Source organism: Aspergillus flavus, chromosome 1 (genome assembly GCF_009017415.1).
Source record: "Aspergillus flavus chromosome 1, complete sequence".
NCBI lineage: Eukaryota > Fungi > Ascomycota > Eurotiomycetes > Eurotiales > Aspergillaceae > Aspergillus > Aspergillus flavus.
The window spans coordinates 311,197-335,609 of record NC_092406.1 but is presented as its reverse complement, the minus strand read 5'-3'; the positions used below and the strand labels follow the sequence as shown (position 1 = coordinate 335,609).

At 48.3% G+C, this 24,413-nt stretch overlaps 10 protein-coding genes across 10 annotated transcripts; 4 read left to right on the top strand and 6 right to left on the bottom strand.

Annotated features, from left to right (window-relative positions):
* Positions 1 to 278: 278 nt before the first annotated feature.
* On the top strand, positions 279 to 774 carry F9C07_125 (Pam16-domain-containing protein; the record flags this gene model as incomplete). Its single annotated transcript, XM_071507843.1, has 2 exons — positions 279 to 281; positions 373 to 774. The coding sequence occupies 2 exons, from the start codon at positions 279 to 281 to the stop codon at positions 772 to 774; spliced, it is 405 nt and encodes a 134-aa protein (XP_071365417.1).
* A 1,219-nt stretch (positions 775 to 1,993) lies between these two features.
* On the top strand, positions 1,994 to 3,412 carry F9C07_124 (putative oxidoreductase; the record flags this gene model as incomplete). Its single annotated transcript, XM_041284427.1, has 1 exon — positions 1,994 to 3,412. The coding sequence occupies one exon, from the start codon at positions 1,994 to 1,996 to the stop codon at positions 3,410 to 3,412; it is 1,419 nt and encodes a 472-aa protein (XP_041141719.1).
* Positions 3,413 to 3,602: 190 nt separating this feature from the next.
* Positions 3,603 to 6,587, bottom strand: F9C07_2248677 (topoisomerase family protein TRF4; the record flags this gene model as incomplete). Its single annotated transcript, XM_071510047.1, has 4 exons — positions 3,603 to 4,999; positions 5,060 to 5,750; positions 5,809 to 6,409; positions 6,485 to 6,587. 4 exons carry the CDS (start codon positions 6,585 to 6,587, stop codon positions 4,415 to 4,417), a joined length of 1,980 nt encoding a protein of 659 aa, XP_071365416.1. The 3' UTR covers positions 3,603 to 4,414.
* Positions 6,588 to 6,843: 256 nt separating this feature from the next.
* On the bottom strand, positions 6,844 to 8,288 carry F9C07_2134121 (Mss4-like protein). Its single transcript, XM_041284431.2, has one exon. The coding sequence runs from the start codon at positions 7,971 to 7,973 to the stop codon at positions 6,915 to 6,917; it is 1,059 nt and encodes a 352-aa protein (XP_041141721.1). The 5' UTR covers positions 7,974 to 8,288; the 3' UTR covers positions 6,844 to 6,914.
* A 3,718-nt stretch (positions 8,289 to 12,006) lies between these two features.
* Positions 12,007 to 13,660, bottom strand: F9C07_1003558 (uncharacterized protein). The gene is made up of 4 exons (XM_041289056.2): positions 13,075 to 13,660; positions 12,903 to 13,006; positions 12,366 to 12,837; positions 12,007 to 12,297 (listed from the first exon to the last, which is right to left on the bottom strand). Exons 1-4 carry the CDS (start codon positions 13,154 to 13,156, stop codon positions 12,080 to 12,082), a joined length of 876 nt encoding a protein of 291 aa, XP_041141722.1. The 5' UTR covers positions 13,157 to 13,660; the 3' UTR covers positions 12,007 to 12,079.
* A 1,836-nt stretch (positions 13,661 to 15,496) lies between these two features.
* On the top strand, positions 15,497 to 16,793 carry F9C07_2278607 (Alpha/beta hydrolase fold-1). Its single transcript, XM_041284428.2, has one exon. The coding sequence runs from the start codon at positions 15,827 to 15,829 to the stop codon at positions 16,598 to 16,600; it is 774 nt and encodes a 257-aa protein (XP_041141723.1). The 5' UTR covers positions 15,497 to 15,826; the 3' UTR covers positions 16,601 to 16,793.
* A 463-nt stretch (positions 16,794 to 17,256) lies between these two features.
* F9C07_2058570 (U4/U6 small nuclear ribonucleoprotein PRP4) lies at positions 17,257 to 18,684 on the bottom strand (the record flags this gene model as incomplete). The annotated part of the gene is made up of 4 exons (XM_071508613.1): positions 17,257 to 17,649; positions 17,718 to 18,013; positions 18,079 to 18,401; positions 18,464 to 18,684. The coding sequence occupies 4 exons, from the start codon at positions 18,682 to 18,684 to the stop codon at positions 17,257 to 17,259; spliced, it is 1,233 nt and encodes a 410-aa protein (XP_071365415.1).
* An 886-nt stretch (positions 18,685 to 19,570) lies between these two features.
* Positions 19,571 to 19,948, bottom strand: F9C07_2227011 (uncharacterized protein; the record flags this gene model as incomplete). Its single annotated transcript, XM_041289058.2, has 2 exons — positions 19,571 to 19,691; positions 19,749 to 19,948. The coding sequence occupies 2 exons, from the start codon at positions 19,946 to 19,948 to the stop codon at positions 19,571 to 19,573; spliced, it is 321 nt and encodes a 106-aa protein (XP_041141725.2).
* A 1,267-nt stretch (positions 19,949 to 21,215) lies between these two features.
* Positions 21,216 to 23,339, bottom strand: F9C07_2199079 (protein kinase C substrate; the record flags this gene model as incomplete). The annotated part of the gene is made up of 4 exons (XM_041289059.2): positions 21,216 to 21,868; positions 21,920 to 22,867; positions 23,042 to 23,238; positions 23,326 to 23,339. The coding sequence occupies 4 exons, from the start codon at positions 23,337 to 23,339 to the stop codon at positions 21,216 to 21,218; spliced, it is 1,812 nt and encodes a 603-aa protein (XP_041141726.2).
* Positions 23,340 to 23,393: 54 nt separating this feature from the next.
* F9C07_117 (Rtf2 RING-finger-domain-containing protein) lies at positions 23,394 to 24,381 on the top strand (the record flags this gene model as incomplete). The annotated part of the gene is made up of 2 exons (XM_041289039.1): positions 23,394 to 23,413; positions 23,478 to 24,381. 2 exons carry the CDS (start codon positions 23,394 to 23,396, stop codon positions 24,379 to 24,381), a joined length of 924 nt encoding a protein of 307 aa, XP_041141727.1.
* Between the last annotated feature and the right edge of the window lie 32 nt (positions 24,382 to 24,413).

The following is a 24,413-nucleotide window of genomic DNA, read 5'->3' as shown; positions in this document are numbered from 1 at the left end:
CCGTCGTTGGTCCCGAACCCGATGGCGGTACCAGGTACGGAGGCAATACCGCCGCCGAAATTTTTCCACGGCCATTGCGGCTTCAAACCTCCGTCTGTTTCCATCGCCATCCAACCTTTCTTGACCTTCCCCGGACCGCCAGAAACGCAACCGTTGCCTGCCTTGCGTGTATCTCACCGCCATCGCAGATTTGCTTTTTGTCGCGACTCCTTGCCTTTGTATTCTTTGTCCGTTACCTTGGTTCTGAAGTACCACCATTCAATCCGCATTTAGCCAATATGGTAAGTCGATGTCTATCTACGATGGGATTGTTTGCTTTCCCTCAACGCGCTGTTGGCTCAGCTCACTAACGGGGTTTCCCGTTTCTATCAGGCCCACCGTCTCGTTTCCCAGGTCGTCGTTACGGGCGCCCGAGTCTTCGGTCGAGCCTTCGCCGAGGCCTACAAGCAGGCATCCGCTACCGGCAAGTATAAAGCAGTCAAGGGCAATGGTGGAAGCAGCTTCTCTTCATCCGGTTTGACCCTCGATGAGGCTTGCAAAATTCTTAATGTGAAGCCTCCCCAGGGTGGTGAGACCAATTTGGAACATGTGATGGAACGATTCAAGAAGCTGTTCGATTTGAATGACCCACAGAAGGGGGGCAGTTTCTACCTTCAGAGCAAGATTCTTCGTGCGCGGGAAAGGATAGAGATGGAACTCCGCCAGGCTGAACGGAAAGCTGCCCAAGAGAAGGAATTACGCGAAGGCTGGAAGCCCAAGGTTTACAAGGATTAAAAGATTGACCGGTGAACTCCGTGGCGCTGGAGTCTGGAGATGGAATACTTCACGACTGCTTCCAGGGACGCCTTCCAAATCTTGGATCGGTTAAAACGAACGCCTTCCACGGATGAGGCGACCGCATCGAGCATATACGAGAGATCGAAAGAAACCTATAAACTCCATCGACTTATTACTTATTCCCTTTCGATTTTTGCAGCATAGCATGGCGTTTTGGTGACTCCAACATCCGGGTTGGAGAGAGTTCTAGAATTGTTTTCTAATTCCCCGTTCTTTATACTCCGGGTCAGGTAGTAGCAGAGAAGACATGGGTGTCGGAATCGTTCCGCGTACCACGAAGCCGACCCTGTCATTCGATGCATTCCTGCCTATCTCACTCGGATTATATCTTTTCGTGTATACTATTTGTTGGAAGGCCTGGGGCTACAGGTGGATCAGATCATGATGGGGACATCTGCGGGATCGGACCACTATCTTCTGTGCTCGCCATGTCTATCCATCTTTGATCGTCCATGTGTTCCCTTTGATTATGACCTCTACTCCACTCCTGTGTTCTAGAGACAGCGTTGTTATATGTACTATAACGCCCTAGTCTGTGCCCTCAGCCTGGGGGGCGATGATGAAAGTGTATAAATGCAACCGCCATCTATTAATGTTGAATTTCCTCTTAGAATAAGTCTCGAGCAGGAATAGTTAACATAGTTAACTAAGTTACTTCCTGGGCTTACATAATGAAACAATAGAGTTCGAGGGGCAAAAGGGACCGCGAGGAAAAGAAAGGGAAAAAAAGCAAAAATAAAGTTAATCCTGCAGAGTTGATCACCGCCTTGAGCCGAGATAATCAGGAACACCCACCATAGGGGCTCAACAAGCAAGTCACGGAAACCAGACAGCACCGCTCTCATTTGGTGGGGATTGTACCCCGTGTAGTTCTTTGGGGTCTTTCATCTGCAGCCCCTCCCTTTGTGACAATGAATCTCCGGGTGCCCATGGGGGTTCAACTATGGCGCCATCCCGAGCGGAGGTTCCGCGCCGATGGTTAGAAATCCAAAAAAGTCCGGCCACTGTCTAGATATCCGATCGCTTATCAACGCTCATTGCCCCTCCCTTAACCTCTTCTCTCGCTCGGTTTTACATACTGTTGATGCTCACAGAATAGTCCACAACTGCTCAACTCCGTTTGAGTCACTCGCCGCACTCTTCTTTGACCGCGACAATGGGCCGCCCCTCACTTCCGCTGTCGGCGAATTTGCCGCCACTGGTCATGGGCACTGCGACATTCAACTCTCAGTACAACCCCGATCCCTACGCCCTCCCGACTACAGAACTGGTCCACCGTGCTCTCACCAGTGGTGTCCGCGCCTTCGACACATCCCCCTATTATGGCCCCGCGGAGGAACTCCTCGGCCGAGCGCTGGCTACCGATTTCGTCCAGTCCAACTTCCCCCGCCACACATACCGCTTGCTCACAAAAGTCGGTCGAGTCGCGTCCTCTTCCTTCGATTACTCCCCGGAATGGGTACGATACAGCGTTAAGCGCAGTCTTCGCCGTCTCCACACCGACTACCTCGACGTAGTCTACTGCCACGATGTCGAATTTGTCTCGCCACAAGAGGTGCTGGAGGCCGTCCGGGAACTGCGCCGCATCCGCGACACAGAGGGGACCATTCACTACGTGGGTATATCAGGATACCCCGTTGATGTACTGAGCGATCTTGCGGAAATGGTCTTACAGGAGACGGGCGAACCTCTGGACGTCGTCATGTCTTATGCCAATTTCACTCTGCAAAATACCCGGCTGCTCACCGAAGCCCTGCCCCGTCTCGTGGCTGCCGGTGTCGACGTGATTCCCAACGCCTCCCCGTTGGGAATGGGTCTGCTGCGCCGCTCTGGTGTACCAATTGGTAGCATGGGAGACTTCCACCCCGCTCCGGACGGGTTAAGAAGCGCCATCCACCGCGCTGCGGAATGGGCCGATACTCAGGGCGAGAAGATCGAGGTGATTGCCATCCGGTTCGCGCTTGAGTCATGGCTTCGCGAGGGCGCCAAAGCAGGCGCTCTGGGCCCGCCTCTGGCTCGGTCCGCGGACGCAGATCCGGGCTTCCTCTCCGTTGTGAACATGGGAACCGGCGAGCGACTTGGTGTCAGCGTGATGGGTGTGAGCAACCTAGACGAACTGAACGAGACGCTCCGAGTCTGGCACAGTATCATCGAGGGTCTGGAGTACAAAGACGACGAAGAAATCGCCGAAATTGGCAACAGCCAGTCAAACCCAGCCGCCGTCCCTTCAGCCCCCCAAGCCCCTACAATCCTCACCCCCTCAGAAGGGATCATCACCGACCGCGCATGGTCAAAATCCCGTCGCCACCGCATCTTATCCCTTGCCCAGGAAATCCAGGCAATCCTCGGTTCCGAGTGGGTGGACTTCGTCTGGCCAAGCCCCGGAACGGACTTCGTCAACACTTTGTCTGCCGAGCATCTCGCCTTAAAAACGGAACTGGCTGGGCTTACTGCTGCAGGACAAGAAAAGGCAGCTTCTGCTACCACGGATAGTCAAACGATGATTACTCCACCGTTGGATGCAGTAGATACGAAGATACCCGTCGATGCAACTCCTTCGGATGTTGCGTTGTAAATATCAGATTTTTGTATATGTTTTGCTCAAAAATAGACCGGGGAAGATGGCTTTTTGTTTCTTCATCCTTTCCCATTGATGATTGAAAATATTTTTCTTTACGACTGAGTGGCTGTTATGAGTGATGTTGTTTGCCAATCAAAATAGACTTATGAGTTCCGCTTGCTGAATTCTCCAAACTTAGATATATATTTTCTTCAAGCAATGCTAAGCGTGGGAGACACAGAAAAGGAGTCCATCTTTTACTTTATGGTCGAAAAGATGTGTAGATTAACACTCACCTATGTATCTTACCTCATTTGATTAAGGAACTTGAAGTGAGATATCGAGTCCAGACCAAAATCATCCTCTTCAAGCAATCGCATATAGCGCTTCCTTGATGAGAAGGAGGTGGAAAGGAAAAGAACAGCGACAGGAAAACCTGCCATCACTGTACCAAATTGGATTGATTGATTTTACTATCAATTTCTGTTTCTGTGTCTGTCTTCATCTAGTGCTTGCCAAGGCAGGAATGAGCAAGCTTGGTCTTCTGGAGAATTTACCAGAATCCGAATGCTTGCAGCCGGTGACACTGTAATCGTGAAACCTGCAAGGCAGTTAGCTAGGGGTTGAGAAGAGAGGCTACATGAGTAATGAAGGAAGCGCTAAGTATGGATGAGAGAGATAACCAACCGGTCTTTACGCAAGAAACGAGGTTTGGAGGGACTTTTCGTCGTCATGACTGTGAAATGTTAGGAAACTGAAGAGAGACAAGGCGATGCCGTAGCGCTGTCAGAAGCTTGGAATTGCTCAGTAATGATAACAAAAAACGATCCATCCAACGAATCTCGCACGCTCATGACAATGGGTATCTGACGTTAAAAACAAAGTCCATGATATAAAGGTGGACAGAGAAGTGATCCTATGTGGATAGGATAGAAAGTGGCTAGACAAATCCATGCCCAGAGAAGAAGGTAATTGTACATAACTCGACACTCTGCGAATGCCATTAGTCTCAGTTCATTACTTCAGTTCTTTCTCACGATTAGCGAGATCTTTGTCCATGTCAGACTGGCTTTTATAGCCGCCGATAATCAAGGCTTGTTCATTGGTGATAGAGTCCGGAACGGAAGGCAGGTCAGGTCGCAATCGCTTCAGACGAGCGGCACGTTCCCGCGAGGCTTGTTGTTTCCTTTGCAGCTTGGTCATCTTCTCCTTGGGCTCCTGAGAGGGAGGTGGAGAGTTGGGTGGCAATGGCGGAGGAGCCGAATCAGCCGGTGGAGGGCTTTGAGGAGGTGGAGGAGGCGAGGGTGGAGCTTGATACCGAGCGAATCTGGGATGTGTCTGGAAGATTTGGCGTAGCTGCCACCTTTGCTCGGTGTATTCATCATAGTTTGCTGCGATGATGGATTCCAAAATGCTGTTGTTTTGGTCTCCTGCCATGGCCGTATAGACCATGCGCTCTTTCAAAAGGCGATATGCATCCCTGAATGATTTGAAAATCAAAGCAATTTCGCGAGTTCCTCCGGATACATCGTTGTCGGCGTTATTTGGATCTTCGATCGAGAGGCGGGCATCCTTATTGTCCCGGTAAACTTTGTAGACTCTCTGTCAAGCTAAGGTGAGCCATGAGACCTTACAGTTAAACGTTTAGGACTCTTAACTTACCTTGTTGAAATAGCCTGGTGGCTCCATCCGTATGCCAACGGTTTCGTAGTCAAATTCATGACCATAAAATTCAAAGAAATCCATGAGAATACTGCCTAAATTTTGCGACATAGAACCGTGTGGAAGGTGCTGTAGAAGGCTTGTCACCAGACAGGTGATAGAGAATCCTCCCAAGCCGCCACAAGGGACCTCGTTCAGCCCTCGAAGCAACAAAAACTGTTTAATCACCGAAACAATAACGGGCATGGCAGGATATTCAGACTTCCATTGCTGGAAAGTGTTGTTGGCGACTAGTCCGCTATCATTGTCGAACGACAGGTCCACTCTCAAGCCAGTCATTTTATCCACAAACTTCAGGATGGGAACCCGAGCATGCGCGATCGTCTCTATTGAACCGGGTACGGCAATATCTAAATTCCTGAGGAATGCAGAGAAGGCGTAAATCTGGCCCTTTCGTTCACCGAAAGTTTTGATACCATGACGCATGAAGTTGGATGAGAGTAGAACTAGATCTATATCGGCAGTTGGAAGGTACAGCCCTGAGGCGAACGAACCAAATGCACGAAGCTGCACACCATAATATCTGCTTTGAAATGCAGTCTGGAGTCGCTCAATCAAGTCCGCTCGGACGATCTGTTCGTACTCCACTGGTTTCACCCAATAATAAAAGGACAAAATTTCGTTGTGCAGTCTGTGCTAATACATTAGTATGGGACTAAGCTATTTAAGTAAAGCTGGTTAGGACCGACCTTGTACCCAAGTGCAATGTAGGCGTCATATGGTTAAACCAAGGCGCGCCTGTCTCAGACGGGCGTACTCTCCACTCATCAATGATTGAGCCATCCGAATAATATTTATTGAGAGGTTTGCCGGTCTTTTTGGAAACACCCTTTAATTCATCGTCATGCGTTCTCTTCCGGCTTCCAACTGCAGAATCTCTTCCCTGCATTTGGCTCCTTGGCCCCATAGGCGCGTCCTGTGGAGGCTGGTATTTGCTTTCTTCCTCGTCAACCAGACCACCTAACGAAATGAAATCTTCGTTGTCTGCTACTGCGTCCGTTTTCGCTGGTTGTGCGCTGGCAGCTATCCGGGCCTTACGGATCAGCTTGACCACGTCTACTCTCTTGGACTGAGTCTCGTCTGGTGGTGGTAGAACTGTGTATGGGTCTGGATTGGACCACTTGGGAGCGGGAGGTGGGGTGGGCGCTGAGGCAGGTGTATTGCATTTGTTCGACTCCAGGGCGCGTTTCTTGCGAGGACGCGGCTCGTCGTCGTCATTCTCGTCGGAGGATACGTCCATGTCAGCTTCCTCGCTATCGCTGAGGCTCTCAATAGGCGCAAACTTCAGCGCTGGTTTATCATCACCATTTTCCGGGGCGACCAACAGATCTGGCGTAGTTTCTCTTCTCGATCTGAGGAGCGGACGCTCGGATGTTGGGGGTCGCGAATAGCGAAAGGTGAACTCAGGCTTGGGGTGGTGATTCTGTGACCGCCTGTCATTGCCACGGAACTGAAATGGTGGTGGCATGGCGATGGAGCCCCTGTGTAATGGGGTTGCGAATAAAAAGGACAGAAATGTAAAGGCGACACGATCGATGTGAAGAAGACGGCTAGTTGCAGCGTCACGAAACACGCGGGACTTTCTACATTTTTACGTTTTTCTTTTTCTTTTTCTTTTTTTTTTTTTTTTGCCTGCCAGCTCCCTTCCTTGGGTAGGCGGTGAAGGTGGGCTTGCCCACAGTACCAGAATGTCTACACAGAGAGAGAGAGAGACCTTAACACAACATATACGAGAACAATCCACAAGAATATAGATTCCAAATGAACATTTGCAAGATTTTCATTAGTAGAGCCCTCATTTTTCGCATATCTTCTGCTTCTCCGACCACGCTTTCAAACCAGACTCCAGCCGTTGCATCAACTGCTGATCCACTGCCATTTCCGCAAAGCTCACTCTCTCAGTATGCCATTCCAATAGTTCTTCAGCTCTGGTGCCACTGTCGGAATGAAGTAACCCGACACTCACGTCTATTACTAGCGGTCGTTCTTTACAGTGCCAAAAGATCGTCGCACCACAGCGGTTGCAAAATTCTCGATAGATGTCGGGTGAGCTTTCATACCGCTGCATCGTAGTTTCAGTGAACACCAAAGGTGACCCACTGGCGTTGACAATATTTGATTTTGGAATAAATGCCCACGTTTGAATAGGGGATCCGCTGGCTAGTCGACATGATCGACAGGCACAGGTTCCAGCTAAGTACTTGGTGTTTCTATCTCGAAGCCACCATTTCACATCTTGGGCGTTTTCTGATGAGCTCTTATAATAGGGAACTAACAGGTCCGGCCATGGGGAGGATGGCTTAAAGGAAGTGGAGTCTGGCAGAGTGATGTAGAATGCAACGCCCCCACAGTGACAACGAGCTCGTAAGCTATGACTCTTGTCGTCCGCCGGCGGTATTTCGGCGGAATAGCCGGGTTGGTTGTTGGAGCTGAGTTCAAGCCAACATGCGGACATTGTTTCCTTGGATTCACCGGGAAGAAAGGAGGTCAGACCGCCATCCCGTGTATCACTCGTTCGCCAGTGCCAGATGGTTTTGGTTCGACGAGACCCCTCCACTATCAGTCCAGCTGCGACGAAGTACTGTCCAGTATGCTTCAGATGCGCAAATACATGGGCGCCACAGGTCCTACAGAAATATCGGCTTGTGCTGGCGGATTGTCTATATTCGCAGAAGCGGTCAATATTCGATGGGCGAGTCCGTAGGAGATGATATGAAGCGTATAGTTGCCCTGTTATTGCCCTACACGCCATACAGTGACACAAATTGAGGACAGCGGGGTCTGCCCCGAGCACAACCTCTTGCCTCGCTTTTCCACACAAGCAAGAGATGCGGTGGATCATATCATTCTGCATGTTGGCGAGATGTTGAACTGTAGAGAGAACCCTGTGTAGGATTTGATTATTTGCATATAGCCAAGCAATGACTGATCTTTACTAATCATGACCTTGTATCTATGCCTTCCCGTTTCCAGTGTTGGGGATCTTTCAAGCCACGAGGTGTAAATCTCGGTATACGGGCAGATAACTGTTTGGTGTGGTCAGTGGGCGATTAAAAGGGTATGTTAAGCTGTTTAATCATCATGCAGAAACGGGCTCATGCCCACGCGCCCTACTGAGAGGGGAGCGGGTTCTAATGGGGCGATGGATTTGATGCAATCAAAGAGACGCACCCGTCGCCGCGGCTAGAACTACCCTTTTTTCACCTATAAAATACGAACCCTCCGCCTCGCTCTCCCAACTTCTCTCTCAAGTCTCCTCCAAATCACTTGCCTACGAGAACGATCACTTTAGATCTTTTTTCAAAGACACCAAATACAATCCTTCAATACACCATGGGTTAGTAATAGCTCAGTCCTTTCCTTTCTCCCGTTATTGGTGGGGTAATAGCGGGGTTGTTTGTTATTCCATAGCCTCGCTTCTCGCCCATCTGCATTTCCCTGCCCAAGTTTTGATTTTTCCTCGACTAGAATACTAGTTTAGGCCTGCTATTCTATTTCCAGTACAGGAATGCGACTTTGCTAATCATCGACCCATATAGGTTCTGATCACGGTTGCAGCTGTGGCGCCTCCTGCCAGTGCCCCTCCGGCCAGTGCCAGTGCCCCGTAAGTGTGCTGTATCTATGGTTTACCTTGGTAGCAGTGATGTGACTGACTGCTTTATCCCCTTAGAAATAAGTGAAACGTCGCTTAACTCGCTGTGGGAAGATCATGCATAACATCGGAATCGGGGTTGCAGGGATGGGGTTTCATTTGTGTGCCTGAGTACAGTGATAAGCTTCAAATCAAGCAAGAATAAATTGAGTTGTCCTCATTATTGAGAGTACCTGGCAGTAGTCCCCAACGTAGAAGATTCTTTTGATCTCCCCTTCAGACTAAGCGTTATCTTGAAGCGTTCATCTCCTGAGGGTTATGCAGAGTATCGTGACTGACTTGGCATCCTCAGGCACCAAAAAGGCGGGGTTCATCGGGATCATGGGATCACGGTGTTGAGACCAACGTGATATGAATTTGATACAGAGAATATCTACTGTAACTTCTGAAAGAAATGCATATAATATTTCCTCCCTTTCTTGCTGTATGATCTTGCTATCGTCGTTGCCTGCTATTCGATCAACAGATTATCCTACTCCTACCCTCCGAACATGCCCCCATTCCAACTTTAAATCGGAAAAGACCGAATATTTCCTACATAATTCACCAACGTAACGTTTTCTTTTCTTTTCCTGCGGCACCCGCGCGTGGGCCGGTTTGAAATCGTTCCTCGGCGTTTTTCTCGTCGGTTGGTTCGTTTCAGCGGACGACATACTTCCGCGTAACGCAACTCATATCTACGAGGCTTCTTGGTGGAGGTCCAGTGCAAGTGCCATGTAACCCTCACCGGAGTGGTGGACCAGTAACTTCAAGGCAGAGAAGGCTAATAATTGGATCAAATTGTATTCAGTTATTATCGTGTTCCCACGGTGTTTAGACTTTACATTTCTTCTTTGAAGGTAAGAGGAGACGGCTACTATATACAACTCGGAGTGAAGGATAGGCCCTATCTATGTTCATGTGCAGTGATCAAAGACTGAAGTTCTTAGAATTTACCTCGATAAGTCAGCTTTCCATCTCTCTCATCTTTTGACTTACTTCCATTACGGCAGTGCTCTCAAAAGCTAGCTTCAGAATCGGGATTCCATCTCCCCCACCTTCAAGACAAAGCCACGCATGTGTGACATGCATAAAGTATACAACCCATACATCATTAGATAACTACCAGGATCCAAGTTTTCTAGCTCCACTTATTTGACAAAATGAATGAAAGAATATTAGTAACGCTGTCAATCAATCAAATCCCTCAAGAAGAGCAGCGCAAAAGCTTCTCACTAGCTGCCTCACTTCCCAACACCTCCCCACTCTCACCCACAACGTGGCATGACGGAAGACCTTCCAACAGAGCAACACAGTCCGTCCTGTACTCCGACAGAATAGGATAGACAGTTACATGCTGTAGCCTCGTAATCAAATAGCTCAGGCAACGCATCCATGCGTTCCTCAACGGACGAGCAAAAGGCAACCTAGAATCGAATAAAACCGTCGTACATTTTGCCGATCTATGATTATTTCACCCTCCATAGAGAGCTCCCATGACCTCAGCGAAGGAGGGTCACCAAAAGAAAAGAAAAACAACGCAGATCGTCGTATCTGCAAGCGCCCCGATCAAACTCCACTAATACCAGCATTAGTCCACTTAAATGCTCCGATAGTAGGGAAGCAAACTTTCTGCCATGGTGGGGGTACCTGTCTACCTATGTCCAACCATGCTTGTTACGGGTGTAATAACCTGCTTTTTTTTGTTATCCTTGGCTTCTTTCCTTTTCTTTTTGCTACCCTGGTCAGCAGACGTTTAGTATCATGCGTGGCTGCTGGGCGTTGATGTATTGGTGGGGGTTCTGAACTGTATCCTGTCCTTGGGTAGTAAAGAGGCCTTGATCGGCAGTATCCTGAGGATATATAAACCTCACTCATGTCCTCCCTTGCCTGAGTACCTTGCTAGAATCAGACAACCACTCTCTCAAATACCAAACTACTCTACGACTTTCATTATTTCGAACTATCCAGTTCATACCAATCCCTCCACAACCATGTCTCCCTGCAGCTGCAACTGCTGCTCCGGCAACTGCAACTCCTGCTCTTGCAGCGACTGCAAGGTATGCACCTACCACTTTACCTACTAGTACCCCCCTAGAGATGAGATATAGATACTAACCATGAAACAACAGCACTAAATGCATCACCCCTGACACCGATCCAACAATCCTCAAGACAAGAACCATGTCGCAAACGACGATGATCCCGTGACTTCCCTTCTATCCATCGACGAGCGGCACCAGTGAGGATGGGATGAAGTGCAGTGTTCTCTCCTTCTTTCTTTGTTACTTATCTTCCTCGGGGATAGAAGTTGGGTGGAAATGCGCGTATGAATGATGGTGATGATGAGGGCTTTATCTTTTACTTCTCGGCTTACTTTTTGAACATACTTTTTTGCTTCTGAAGATTTCTTTCGTGCTGAGTAGTGCTTATTTGCTTGTTCTTTGAGTGTAGGTGTGTGTAGAGGATGTTAGTATGTTCTTTTGCCGGTGTAGTTTTGTCTTATATGAAATTTGAGTGCGTATGTGCTAGGTTTTCAGTGGCAGTGGAATCAAACAGTGCTTGCTATGTATTTGGTCAGTGATGCAAAGGTAGACTCTCGGATGTAATGCAACGCGATCAACGAGTTATAAATAAATTCTGCTAAAGAGGCCTGTTACCCTGGTAAAAGTTTTATGCCTGTAGGCGCAGAAATCAGGATTTACCTGAAATCATCTCAACACTGGTGTCTAAGGTATAAAACCTGTAATTAGAATGGATTCAGGACCAAGTTCAAAGCTTGAGGGAAGAACCAGGGTAGCTTCGCCTCGAAATATTTTACATTCTAGGAAGCTTGATAGTCACTTTTACAATTCCGTCTCAAAGTCAGACTCTACTTAGTTTTGTGGATATTGGAAAGACTCAAGAAGGGGGTCTAATATGGTACACTATGCTTATTGTTCTAGAAATTTACCCGAGTATTAAACCTCTTGGGAAGAGAACTTCTGTAAGAAACTTCTTCGTCACTTATTCTAGCATAAATGCCTTTATTATGATCACTCTTCAGCTAGGCTCAGTTAAGGCTACCCATACTCTCTATAAAAGCACTCATCTGCGGGTTGGGTGACATTGAGCTCATTTATTTACCAATGATACTGGAATCTACCCAGATATCTCCTTCAATAGCTGATCAACCACGGGACTCGACGTTTTAGATAGGCAAATTAAGGCTGTCCTGAAAAGCTATTATCATGCTAATAATTATCTATAACATAGCAAATCGAATCAACCAGCCTCTCAATTTCATAATCTACCACCAAACTGATATATATCCAATTCTATGCTCTAATCTAATAGGTAGCAGGCGTAACACTCAGCCGACCCCCATCCGTAAGCACACAGTTGCCATTACAGTAGGCCCCCGCGCGCGACGCCAAATACAAAAGCGGTCCCATAATATCCTCCGGCGTTCCCGCTCGTTCAGCAGGAATCTGGTCCAGAGGAAACGCCCCCTCCTCAGTAGGATTCTTCCCCTGATACAAATCAGTCGTCAGATCAGTCGGGAACACTACCATCTTCGTCAATACTCTGCCCATTTTAACTTCGCTATTAGAAAAAGGAAAAGGAGTCTCTTACACCCAGGACAAAGAACATTCGCCCGAATCCGATACGGCACCAAATAAGTTGCCAGTACCTTCATCATCATTGTCGTGGCAGCCTTGCTTGTGCTGTAGGCAAACCCAGCCGAGATGCGCCGGTTGAAGCTCCCGATACTGCTCGTTGCAATCACCTGGCTGCGTCCGTTGCTGTAACTGCCGTTCTTATTCCCTGCGTCTAGCAGGCCTAGAAATGCAATGGTGGTGTAGAACACCGCAGTGCAGTTCACGTGAAACGTGTTGGTGAAATCCTGCATTGGGATGTTGTATAGCGTTTCTTGGAGCTCGGCGATGCTTGATCCGGGCGGGACGCTGCCGGATGGGCCGGCGATACCGGAGTTGGCGATGAGGAGATTGATATAGCCGGTGTCTGCTTCTATGCGGGCGACTGCGGCTTTGAGAGATGACTGGTCAGTTACGTCGCATTGGATTGGGATTACGATGTCTCTGTCCTAAGGATGAAGTTAGAAGCGCTGCATGGATGGATGCTTAGGGTTTTGGGAGCGGGGGAGTTAACCAGTTCTGAGGCCACTTGGTCTAGGATGGGTTTTCTTCGTCCGAGAATGTATACTTTCTTTGCGCCGTTGGTGGCTAATGCTTTGGTCATGAAGAGACCGAGGCCTTGGTGGAGATTTCTGTGAGTTCTCGCTTGATCAGGGCATAGAGTAGTATTCCTGTGGTTAGCTTACCACTGCCACCACCGGTCACTACAGCCACGATACCGGATACGTCGAAGAGGTTTGCTGCTGAGATACTAGTAGATGTGGCCATGATGGGAAATTTGACTGAAGTAGATGAATGGTTGAGGGAGCAAACGGCCCATTGTTCCCACGTTGGACAAGATGATTTTTATATATAGGTGCTTCTACTATACATTCTACACAGGTAGTATAGGAACTGGCGTCGCCCGGCCGGAGACTCCTTCCATTTCGAACCAATATCGACTCTCCCAAGCTTCGCCAAGGGAAATAGACAACGGTAACATCAGCAGATGCAGCCTCATGAAGGTAACGAACTAAAGTCGATCAATTGGTTGAATTGTGGTATAGACCAATGCATGGACGTCGCTTGCAAACCCAGGGGTATCCATGACGGAGGATGTTGAGGTGGTGGTGATGTTTAACCAACCAATACATGACGCTTGTAGCCTGGAAAATTATATAGCTTCTATATAAGGTGAATGGTCTCTTCCGGCGTCGGCTTATCGGGTTCACTCCGGAGTCTCCTGCTTCTTTTGGGCGACGTGAGCGGGGCTTCAAGAATCACGGATGGGAGCACAGATCCATAACCCATGTCAACTAACACGAAGACAATATCAACACGTTCCATACTGAAAGTGTTAGGTCGCAACAAGAGAATGGTCATATACTTTGGGGGTGTACGGCTTTCCGTCATCAACACGTCAAATATGACTAAGTTAAGCCGGTCTGTTCACCTCGAATGTGATGAGTTCGTCCAGGACCTAGAATAAATACTGACACAGCGACTCACAAACCTTAGCGCTGCACTATTCGAACTCTTTTACGAAGAATTAGTATCGTTATTAGTGGTGATCCATTCCGCAAGTACCTACTCAATAGTTGTCAAGAAGAGTTTGAATGTGGTTAAAAGGTTAACCTTTCTCCTAAGTCTGAATGCAAGACTGACAAGGCCGCGATGATATCGGATGGGTATTACAATTTGTTTCCACATTCAACGAACTTCAGAGCCAAAAGGAACAGAACACTGGCCTCAGAACACATCAGACCCCAATACTGTTTGTTACCTTGCATCAGATGAGCAAACAGAGGAATCTAATGGACAATTGTGCCACAATTCAATATAAAGAGGCGTTTTACCAACAATATCAAGCGCTGTTTGAGTTACATATCTAATGCTTTGAAAGGCCCCCGAATTGATCACATGACTGCTACTCGACTGGGAATGCACGGTCTACCAGGACATCATAAATCTTCATTCCTATGGAGAGGTACGAATAACAAGCCGTATGTAGGCGTGTATCGTGGTTGTTACGTCTTGATGGTTTCAGAGCCCGGAATGATCAATAGTTGGCATATCCGGGGTCGAATTTGAGGGTCGAAAGGACACTACACAGATATTCCAATATAAAAGACCCCGTGCTAACCCCTGAAAGTTTATACCACGTCATCTACGATTCCCTGAGAAATGGCTAAGTCTAGTCTCGCAAACCCTGACTCGCAAATTTGCGCGATAGGGTCCACGTCGCCGGAAACCGGGTAGACAAGGATGGGTATCCAACATTCTCCAGCAACGCAGCGACAACCTCGAAGGTGCAATCTGCAAGTTCTTCGCGAATACCGCTCGATTGATATCACTTCACAAGCCAGAACTCATACCCAGCTCAACTAAGAAAACAACTAAACTTCGTGCAATAATAAACATAAGCTACTACTAGCGACGAGCGACGATATTTAGCTGTGGGCATAGTACTCCATATTAGGGCTTGGAGTCTTGAGCTAATGGGTTAACTTTCTTGGCTGCACGTTCCGGAGTGAAACTCATGCATTAGTATATACAGTAGCCTCAAGTACCATGAGATTACATGTTACATTCTTCTTAGGGTCAGGTTCTCCATTCCAAATATGAGCCGCATCATAGTAATTGAAGACGGTATATAGGTAGTAATTTCACTGGGCCAAGGTGGATGACCACAACGTTTCTCAACATCTGACTTCAATTTGGATTCACGGGTGATACCCGGGATTTACACAGTAGAAGCCAGTAGATCTAAGCACCAATAATATCTGTGTCTGCCTACCAATGCCCCCAACATATCTTTTGTGGCTTTGAGAAGCGTGGCACTAAATGGCCTAGCGAGGGATTTAAATCGTCCCGACTTATTTGGACGCCCGGGCCTTCGATGAAGAATCCAAGCGCCTCCTCCACTTGGATTGTATGTATTTGAGCCTCGGACCTCTATATTTAAGGTATACATAATAACCCAATAGTGGTTATATTTGTCTTTTGTTGTATTGATGCCCTGTAGTAGATCTACAAACTCTAATTATTCCAAACTATATAGACTACCGTAGCGGGTATACTTCTTGGTATATTTCGAAACAAAGAATCTGACCTCATCCTGGCATTCCCTCCCAGCCTAATGCACCTAATCAATGGGACAAAGACCGACGGTCACACTAGTCTTAGCGACTGCACTAAGGGTGTATTTCTATTACATTTTCTCCTTAGTGGACCTCCGATCACGTCTCGTGGGGAGCTGTTGAGATCAGCCTTGCCATGATTCCAGGAACATGAGGCAACGTAAATAATGAGACTCCGTACCCCAAGTTTCCAACCCCATAACGCCTCACTCTCCACAACCTATTTACCATATAACCTCATTCCGAAGCCCCTCTGCTTCAGTTATTCTTGGTTGCTCTCTTTCTCCAGCTCTAAACGTCATCAGTACCCTGATACAAAATGCCCAATTCCAACCCTGTCATCGTCATACTCCACGGCGCCTGGCACACCCCAGCCCACTACGCCGAATTCACCTCCGCCCTCAAGTCCAAGGGCCACGAAGTCCATATCCCCCGCCTACCCTCCATGAGCGACACCCGTCCCCCAAACGCAGATCTTCACACAGACACAGATTTCATCCGCAGCTACGTGAAAAGCCTAGTCGAAGCCGGCCAGGAGGTAGTCGTATTCATGCACTCCTACGGCGGTCAAGTAGGCACCAACGCCCTGGTGGGTCTAGGCGCTGAGACCCGGAAGCAACAGGGCCAAACCGGCGGTGTCGTCCTGTTAATCTACATGTCCGGCTTCGCAGTCACGGAGAACACGTCCATGATGAGCGTCGTGAAGCGATTCGGACATGAGGATCTGATTCCGCTTGCGTTTGACATCGCCGAGGATTACAGTACTGTGAGCCGGGACCCGAAGAAACTGATTATTGGGCCTGGCCGGTCCGACGAGGAGACTGATGCTTATGTTACTGCTATGCTGCGGTGGAATGGGAAGACTATGTATCAGGATGTGGAGCGGTGTGCTTGGAGGGAGATTCCGGTGGCGTATATCTATGCTACCGAGGATATGAATGTGCCGTTTGATTATCAGAAGTGGTTTGTGGAGACGATGCGGGAGGAGGGTAGAGAGGTTGAGACTTTTGAGGTTCAGACTGGGCATTGTCCTACTTTTACCAAGTTTGAGGAGGTGGTGACGATTGTGGATGGTGTTGTCAGTAAGCTTTGAAGAGTTTAGGAAGTCTGACCAAGGGTTCTTATAGTGGTGGAATCAATGTTAGCAATAGGAATGCACGTTCACTAACGGTTGATATCCTAGAGGATTCCTTTACTTAGATTGATATCCACCATTAGCGCAGTTTGATACAGAAGTACTTAGCAGACACTTTATTGATCCGGAATACACCATAAATTGGGATAAACTGTTCCATCTTGACTAGATTCTGACATATATCCAAGGGGTGAGGCGTAATTATAACCCCAGGCTGGTTGTAATAGTGTAAACGACTCAACGTGTTTTTCAACCGACATATCGTTTTCCAATTGTGTCAAGGATTTATTCCAAGTCCACAAAGGGGGGGGAATTGCTGCTACACAGGGCCTAAGAGTTTACTTATTTGACATCAAAATCTACAGTGAGCCTCCAGAAGGCGATTGTGAGGAGATAATAGTCAGTAAATAAACTAGTCAGTTGACCACTATTGCAGATGTCAAAAACTGATTTTGACCCCTCTTGGACGTCTGGGGCCGGCATATCGTCTCAGGCTAGGAGGAATAAATCCTCTATCTTCTAATAGAATGATATAGCGTACCGCCAGCTCTACGAACCGGGTTATACAATCCAGGGAATTTACTATTTCTTTTTGTTATACATTATATTAGATACTAGACCTGGGTCTTTTGCTCGGAGTTCTTGGGTTCTTTCTTCCTCAGATTCAGCCCCTTCATCAGCCATGGGTCCATCAGGAGCTCGAGGGCTGTTGGGCGATCTTCGGGATTCCACTGTAAGGCTAATCGCAACCACCGCAGAAAGCCCTCTACATCCTCGCCTTGAATGTTGACAGCTAGTTTCTCAAGGGTTCGGTCAGGAACGGGGACCAAGTTTTTCCATTTACCAGGCTCATCCCAGAATACCGAGCTCAGCTCTCTCTTTTGGAGAAACTCCTGTGGCGGAGGGCCGAGTAACGCAACCAGTTCAGCAACGTGGACTCCGTCATCAAAGATGCCGTCCCTGGTTTCACCTCTGATGAGGGTTTGAGAGCTGACAATATCCCAGGCCTTGAGAGATATGATGAGAAACTGATCAATTCATAAACAGGATAAACCTAGCGGCATCAAGCACTTACGATCATGGCCACGCTCCAGATGTCTACCTTGTAGTCCCAGTTTGATTTCAAGATAACTTCAGGGGCACGGTAATAGTCTGGCATGATATCTCCAATATTTTCCTCGTCGCCAAATCGGGCTTCTCCAAAATCACCTAGCAATGGGAGTCCGTCTCCTGCAGGAAAGCGCGACGTTGTATAGACAGTCCGGTCTTTGAGGATCTTCCTTGCTGCAGGAACCTTTATTTCACGTTCTTCAAAATCCGCAAGTGCAGATGATGAAGGCGTGGGAAGAAGTAGGTTTTTTAACTGGATGTCTTTTTTCGACTTTAGTTCCATCGTTCTATGCATTAGATGGGGCACTGGAGAAGGCAAACAGTACCGGTATGGATAAGGCGAGCCACAGAATGCAGGAAGTCCAAGACCCCAAGGAGTTGGCGGATGGCAGGTTTCATGCTTTCGAGTGTCATTGTCCGGCCAGGGATATGTCGCAACAACTCATTCGCATTCATCCCAAGTGGTTCGTGAACTAGACAAATGTGACGGCCGCTGGGGCCCTGCACGTAAAAGTAACCGAGCATTTTTCGAATGAACTTCCTGCCAGGATGATCCGTCTCAATGGAGTCAATGTGCTTGTAAACATTGAGTTCATGCTCCCTTTCTTGACCCAACACGTAGATTTTCAGTACGACATATGTAGAGTCACTAGATCCTCAGGGCTTAGAATGGCTCAACCTGCCGCAGATGGTTTTCTAAATTGAACTTACACCAAGTCACGGGCAAACCAAACGGTCGAGGTTACCCCATAGCCTAACTTGGCTAGCACTTGGTACCTGTCGTTGAAAACCTCTCCTTGTTGGACCGGATAGTATTTTTCGGGAGAATACGTTGGCAATGTTTCCTCTTCAATCTTTGACGATGTGTCGAGTAACTCGAACCCCGAAGTCGGAAACTCTCGTGGGGTAGATGTCCATTTCGATGAGAGCATGGCTGTTCTGTGGAGTGACCTTGCGCGCCGATAGGGAATTAGTGGACGACAGGACGAAGAGCGTGGCCGGGCCAATGTTCGGATGAAGGGAGGGAAACAAGTGCTCCAAGGACTTCGCTTCATTATGAGAATCTATCTCGGAGAATCATACGTTGAACGCTTCTCAGTCCAACCAACGGCCGAGGACTTGGGTGATTCATCTTTCCGCAGTTGTGAAGGTTATCCACAGTTGGTAATTTGCCAGGTGGGCGGAGGATCGACTTAAACGCCGTCCATTAACTATATAATCTGAGGGAGAGGCATATGGAGTGAAGAGGCTACAGTGCAAAGCTACAGGCGGATTTATTTATACTTGATACGGAGGCCTCTGCAGTTACGCGCCTGAGACTATCAACCAGATCCAGTGTCTCGACAGTATACCGCAATGTTTTTATCATCCCAGGTTTGCTGAAGCCAGATCTATATTAGATATTAGTTAGCTTGATTGAATATAGGATATTGTTCTGCATGCGAATGGAAACTGAAAGGTTATATACCCCGTGTCAACCACAATCGTTGCTATCTCGTCTTCCATGGTGAGACTCCGAAATATGATAGTTTGAAAGGGTTCTGAGTAAGAACCGAGCTCAGTCAGATCTGGTCCAACAAGGAGTGATTAGTTTCCTGACTGTACCCCTCACGTAGGGTTTCGAGAAGGTTTAAATAATCACATACTGTACCGGGTTGAGTGCCACAAGAGAGGATTTGGTTTGAACCTTACCTCCGGCTAGGCCAAAGCAGTGTAAGATTCCGCAACGCAATTACCGATCTAGATGTCAACCCATTCATCGTAAATACTTGATTGAACATTCATTAATAAGCATACACTGAAGTTATATACTGCTATCTATGCCTTGCATTTTCCTGTGAAACAAAACCCACAGTCCTCACGGCCCTGGCCCCTACTCACATCCAGTGCACCGCTTCCATCCTTGTTTAACGCGCAGCATTTGCCATCCATATTCTTGCTGTGTATGTACAAAGTTAGTGTACTGGAAGTCATCAGGGGGCGATTGATGTCTGACCAGTTGTGGAAACTGTTCATCGGACCGAGACGCTTGCCCGAGCATTTATCAGCATGCTGTCTCTGGCCGGAACAGCTCTTCCGCGCTTCAAGCATGTTTAATGCGTGTGCGGACCGATCTTGGCTGTATGCTTCCGGATTGGGAATCGCAAGAGCTGCCATGGAGAGCAGCATCATGATAGAGGCGTATGAAATCTTCATGGTGGTTTGTAATGGGGAAATTCGACAGAGTAGGGTTTTTAGCTAGAGAAAGGTTTTGGTTGTCTTTTTTGGCCAGGGGGGAATGGGACGAAAGATTTTGGTGGCTTATATAGCTCTGTCAGGCTGGGACTGATCGGCGAGATCTATAGAAGTACGTATCTGCATACTCCGTAGGCACACGACGATTGGATAATCAGTTACAGAACTATCGATCTCAGCCCCACTCTGGCAACCCAATCCTATTCAATCATATACGGGGCGCATATCAATAGTAGGTTGATCACCTCGGAAAACTCTTTTCTTAGCCATTGATTGGTTTTGCTTGGGCAAGTCTATCGAAATGTGTTTGTACAGAGTACACAGTAGGTCAACCGGGCGATCATATCTAACCCCCTATCATCACTGAGGGTGTCTCCCATCTTGATGTTTTGATCGTTGTCGACTTTTGGTCCTTAAATCGCTATATACTAGAGGCAGGACAACACTCGGTGAGCGCAGCTGGATACCCCCCATAACCTCCGTAAAATTGACTGCGAGACGCTGGGCTGGCTTTACCCACTGAATCTGGGATATTGGAAACATACCTGTATAATCTTGGCATGCAAGGCCATTCCATTTGTGGGGCAATGTCGTCCTGATGGAACTTGTCGAACAAGGGCTCCGATTCATACAGAGATGCTCACGACGTCGGCCTCAAACACCTTACTCAACGATCTCCGAGAAAATTGTGCATTATCAAGATATACAATTGCTCTTGCAAGTTGATCTTCTTTGAGCTCTCTCTAATTTCATTGCAGGAGCTTTATTGCTTTCTTCAAACATTCGCTCAACAACCGGATCCCAGTAACTGTAGCCTTGTAAATTAGCCCGAGTCAACCCTATTATTCTTCTTCCTTGACCATTTAGCGCTTGAGTCTTCTAGCTTCGGCAAATCAATGGATGCTTTGCTGATTCTACTACTATATATGAAGATATAACGAGCCACACTCGGTCCAATAGAAAGCCCAAGATAGCTAGACCAAGAAAAGAAGTTTGACAACAGAAACAGAAGTGTCACTCCTCTAGAAGCATTCCATTAAAGCTACCTCGCTCACGCTATCTCTCTATCTATTTAGCCTTGCCCAGTAATCTGTTCAGGGCATGCAGAGATCTATTCAAGGAATACAAAGCGACAAGGAGTGGGCTCGACGAGAGGGCTAAAACAGGAAAGGAAAGACAAGAATGCTTGGAGAAACTCGGTATATATATGCAGAACTAGCATGTCACATCACAGTTCGTCCTTGCGGCCCGAGGCTGCATGGACGTCTTCCTCTCCTCCTGGGCACACGGCAGGGGTGTTGACGAGCATCGAATAGACACACTTTTCGTCTTCTGCAATCTTCAGGATCTCGTTCTCCTCACCACACTGCAAGACGACACTCGTGGACCGAGCAGGACCGTTCCAGCAGGTCTGTCCCTTGGCATACTCAAGAGATATTCTCTCCTCGGGGACGATCTCACCGGACTCGTTGAGCTGATCAATAGTGACAGATCCGATGCGAACGAAGTTGCCCATGCGGGCTGTTGATCCACCCTTCTTCGGGATCTGTTTAGTCTGATCCAAGAAGCAGTGTTCGTATGTATACTCTCCGGCATCCTTCTGGATACAGACACCTTTAAGAGCACGGAAGATGGATCCCACACCGTAGTCCGTATCAAGGTCCTCCTTGTGATCCTTTACCTGGTTCTTCAAATCTTCGATGGACTTGCGGACTGCATCGACGGCGTCACGGGCCTCAGTCACTGCCTTGGACTCGGAGGCGGAGCCCTCGTCTTTCGTAGGTAGGATGCCGTTCTGCTCGAGGAAACCACGGATGGCAAGAGCCTTGTCCTCAATAAAATTTACAAGAGAGGGAGGAAGATAGGCTGCCAGCTGATAGACTAAATTACAGTTAGTCTCCACAATCGGAATCCTACAAGCAAAATACATACCAAGATTAGCTTCACATCCATCCTCTTCATTCTCCCATTGCTCCCAGTTGACACCAGACTTGTCATCGTCAGGCTTAACAATCTCATCCAGATCACGATCACGGGCAGCGTTCTCCAGGCCTTCAGAGGTACCTCTGGCAGCATATTCCTCCCAGCTACGCACAGCGCGCTTGACACCCTCGTCGTTGAAGTTCGGATTATACTCGACCTTGAACTTGGAGAGAATCTCCTCTAGCTCCTTGATGCGGGAGCGAGTCTCATCCCTCTCCTTACGGACCTCAGCCAAGGCGGTTCGGAGCTCTTCAACCCGGCCCTTGGCCACCTGAGCAAGCACATTGACCTTGCCTGCCTTCTTACCCGTCACCACCTTGCTCCGCTCCTGCTTCTCAATCTCCTCCAGGTCAGCTTCCAAATCCTTGAGCTTGATCTCCTGGCCCTGGATTTGGATCTCCAGTCTGTTGATGTTCTCCTCGACCTCCTTCTGTTGCCTTCCAGCGTCAGTAAGAAGCTCCTTCTTCTTCTTCAACGCAGTCGTCATCGACTTCTGTCTCTTCTCCTCCTTCTTCCGCCACTCCTTGCCAATCTCCTTGCACTTGTCCTCGCACTTTGTGCCTCCGACGCGAGCCCACTCGTCACTTCCATCACAGCATAGATCATAGTCACAGATCCCATCGTTGACCCGCTGGAAGGGTACATAAGAAGGCTTGTGGCCCTTATTCTTGCAGTAAAACCCGGGCAGAGACAGCGTCAGATCGAGGTCATTACTCCCAGGACGATCAGCGACCGTCAACGGCGAATTACGGGACAGATGAGCGCAGGCCGAAGTGCCGGGCTCATCACTACCATCCGGACAATCGCAGTAGTCATCATTAACGGCGGAAAAGGGGATTTTGATAGCCGGGTGCGAAATGCAGGTAAATGTGTCGGTGTCCTTGTAGAACTTCGCGACTAATCAATCAAACACACTACCATGTTAGCCCCGTATATCCGAGATAATCCAGTAAAAGGCAACAAAAACACAACAGTAACCCCCAGACAATACGCTACCACGACAAAAACAGCAATCCCAATCCAAACAACAATTCAACAACCCAAGAAAACAATAAAAGAACACCAACTCACATTCGGGCCCAACACCCCGAGGACGTGCGGAGCCGTCATTACTCGCCGCAACCACGGCGGTCGAGCATGCTGCCAAGCTCACGAAGAACAGCGATCCCTGAGGCAGTATCATGATGGGAGCATTGAGCTTCTTATCGCGCCAATGCGGGTGAACCGAACAAACGTCGTATACAAATGCGGAGAGAGCTTCTGGCCACCTTTAGCTTGTATGCGATTCTAGACTAAACTAAATCTGGGGCGGATCCTCTCTTAGTCAGCCGCCGTTATCAAAGTGGCGAAATTGCCGATAAATGTTCATTCTAAGACCGCATTTCAACATCTGGATTTCTTCTATAGTGAACTGTGAGGAAAGATGGGTAATGACGGTGGAAGGTGCGTATACCGCTTTCATTCGTTTGTGTATGCATATGAAGAAATATTAACAGCTTTATCATAGTATCCCCACCCGCCGCGAGCTCGTCCGCGAGGCTGCGCGCGCCCCCAGCACCGCTCAAGTGAAAGAAGCCCAGCGCGAACTCCAGGAACACTACTGGAAGACATGTCCACTGTCACACAAGCCGCTAATGCGACCGATTGTGGCTGACTGCGTCGGGAACATGTATAACAAAGACGCGATTCTCAAATTCCTCCTTCCCGGCGAAGAAATCGAAGGAATCAGTTCCAAAGCCGACTGCGAAGAGATCCTCTGTGGACGAGTGAAGGGGCTCCGGGACGTGGTCGAGCTGAAATTCGAGATTGACACCGAACAAAGCCAACACCCCTCGACTAAGCTCGACAAGCAAGAAGGTTGGATCTGTCCGGTCACTGCTAAGCAGCTCGGGCCGAATGTCAAGGCCGTCTATCTTGTGCCTTGCGGTCATGTATTCTCCGAAGAGGCGGTGCGCCAGCTGAAAGGCGATAAGTGTCTGCAGTGCAATGAGTCGTATACGGAGGAGAATGTCATTCCTATTTTACCGACGAAAAGCGAGGATAAGCAGCAGCTTATGGCGCGGGCGCAGAAATTGGCTGAGCAGGGGTTGACGCATTCGCTTAAGAAGGCGCCAGGGTCTAAGAAGCGCAAGAAGCAGGCTAATGGGGATTCTGCTGAGACCGAGGGTGCGAGCCGCAGCAATACGTCTACCCCTAAGCCTAGTGCGTCAAATGGCATTAAGCATGCGGCGACGGCGATGCTGACTGCTCGGGTTCTGGAGGAGGAGAATGAGAAGAAGAAGCGACGGAAGATGATGGGTCTGAATGAGAACCTGGATAGTCTTTTCACGAAGGACTCCAAAGACGGCAAAATGAATAACGCCGATTTTATGACTAGAGGCTTTACTCTTCCTGCGGGCTCTAGGAAGTGATTCGTTTTAGCGCAATTGTCTCGACGGCGTAT

What these genes read in the sequence shown, in the direction of transcription:
- F9C07_2134121 (XM_041284431.2), bottom strand. Translation starts at nt 7,973, where the DNA reads ATGCAGAATGATATGATCCACCGCATCTCTTGCTTGTGTGGAAAAGCG.
- F9C07_1003558 (XM_041289056.2), bottom strand. Translation starts at nt 13,156, where the DNA reads ATGGCCACATCTACTAGTATCTCAGCAGCAAACCTCTTCGACGTATCC. An exon ending in ACCAAGTGGCCTCAGAACTG is followed by an intron (nt 12,838 to 12,902) that starts GTTAACTCCCCC and finishes CTTCATCCTTAG; the next exon opens with GACAGAGACATCGTAATCCC. An exon ending in GAATGTTCTTTGTCCTGGGT is followed by an intron (nt 12,298 to 12,365) that starts GTAAGAGACTCC and finishes CGAAGATGGTAG; the next exon opens with TGTTCCCGACTGATCTGACG.
- F9C07_2278607 (XM_041284428.2), top strand. Translation starts at nt 15,827, where the DNA reads ATGCCCAATTCCAACCCTGTCATCGTCATACTCCACGGCGCCTGGCAC.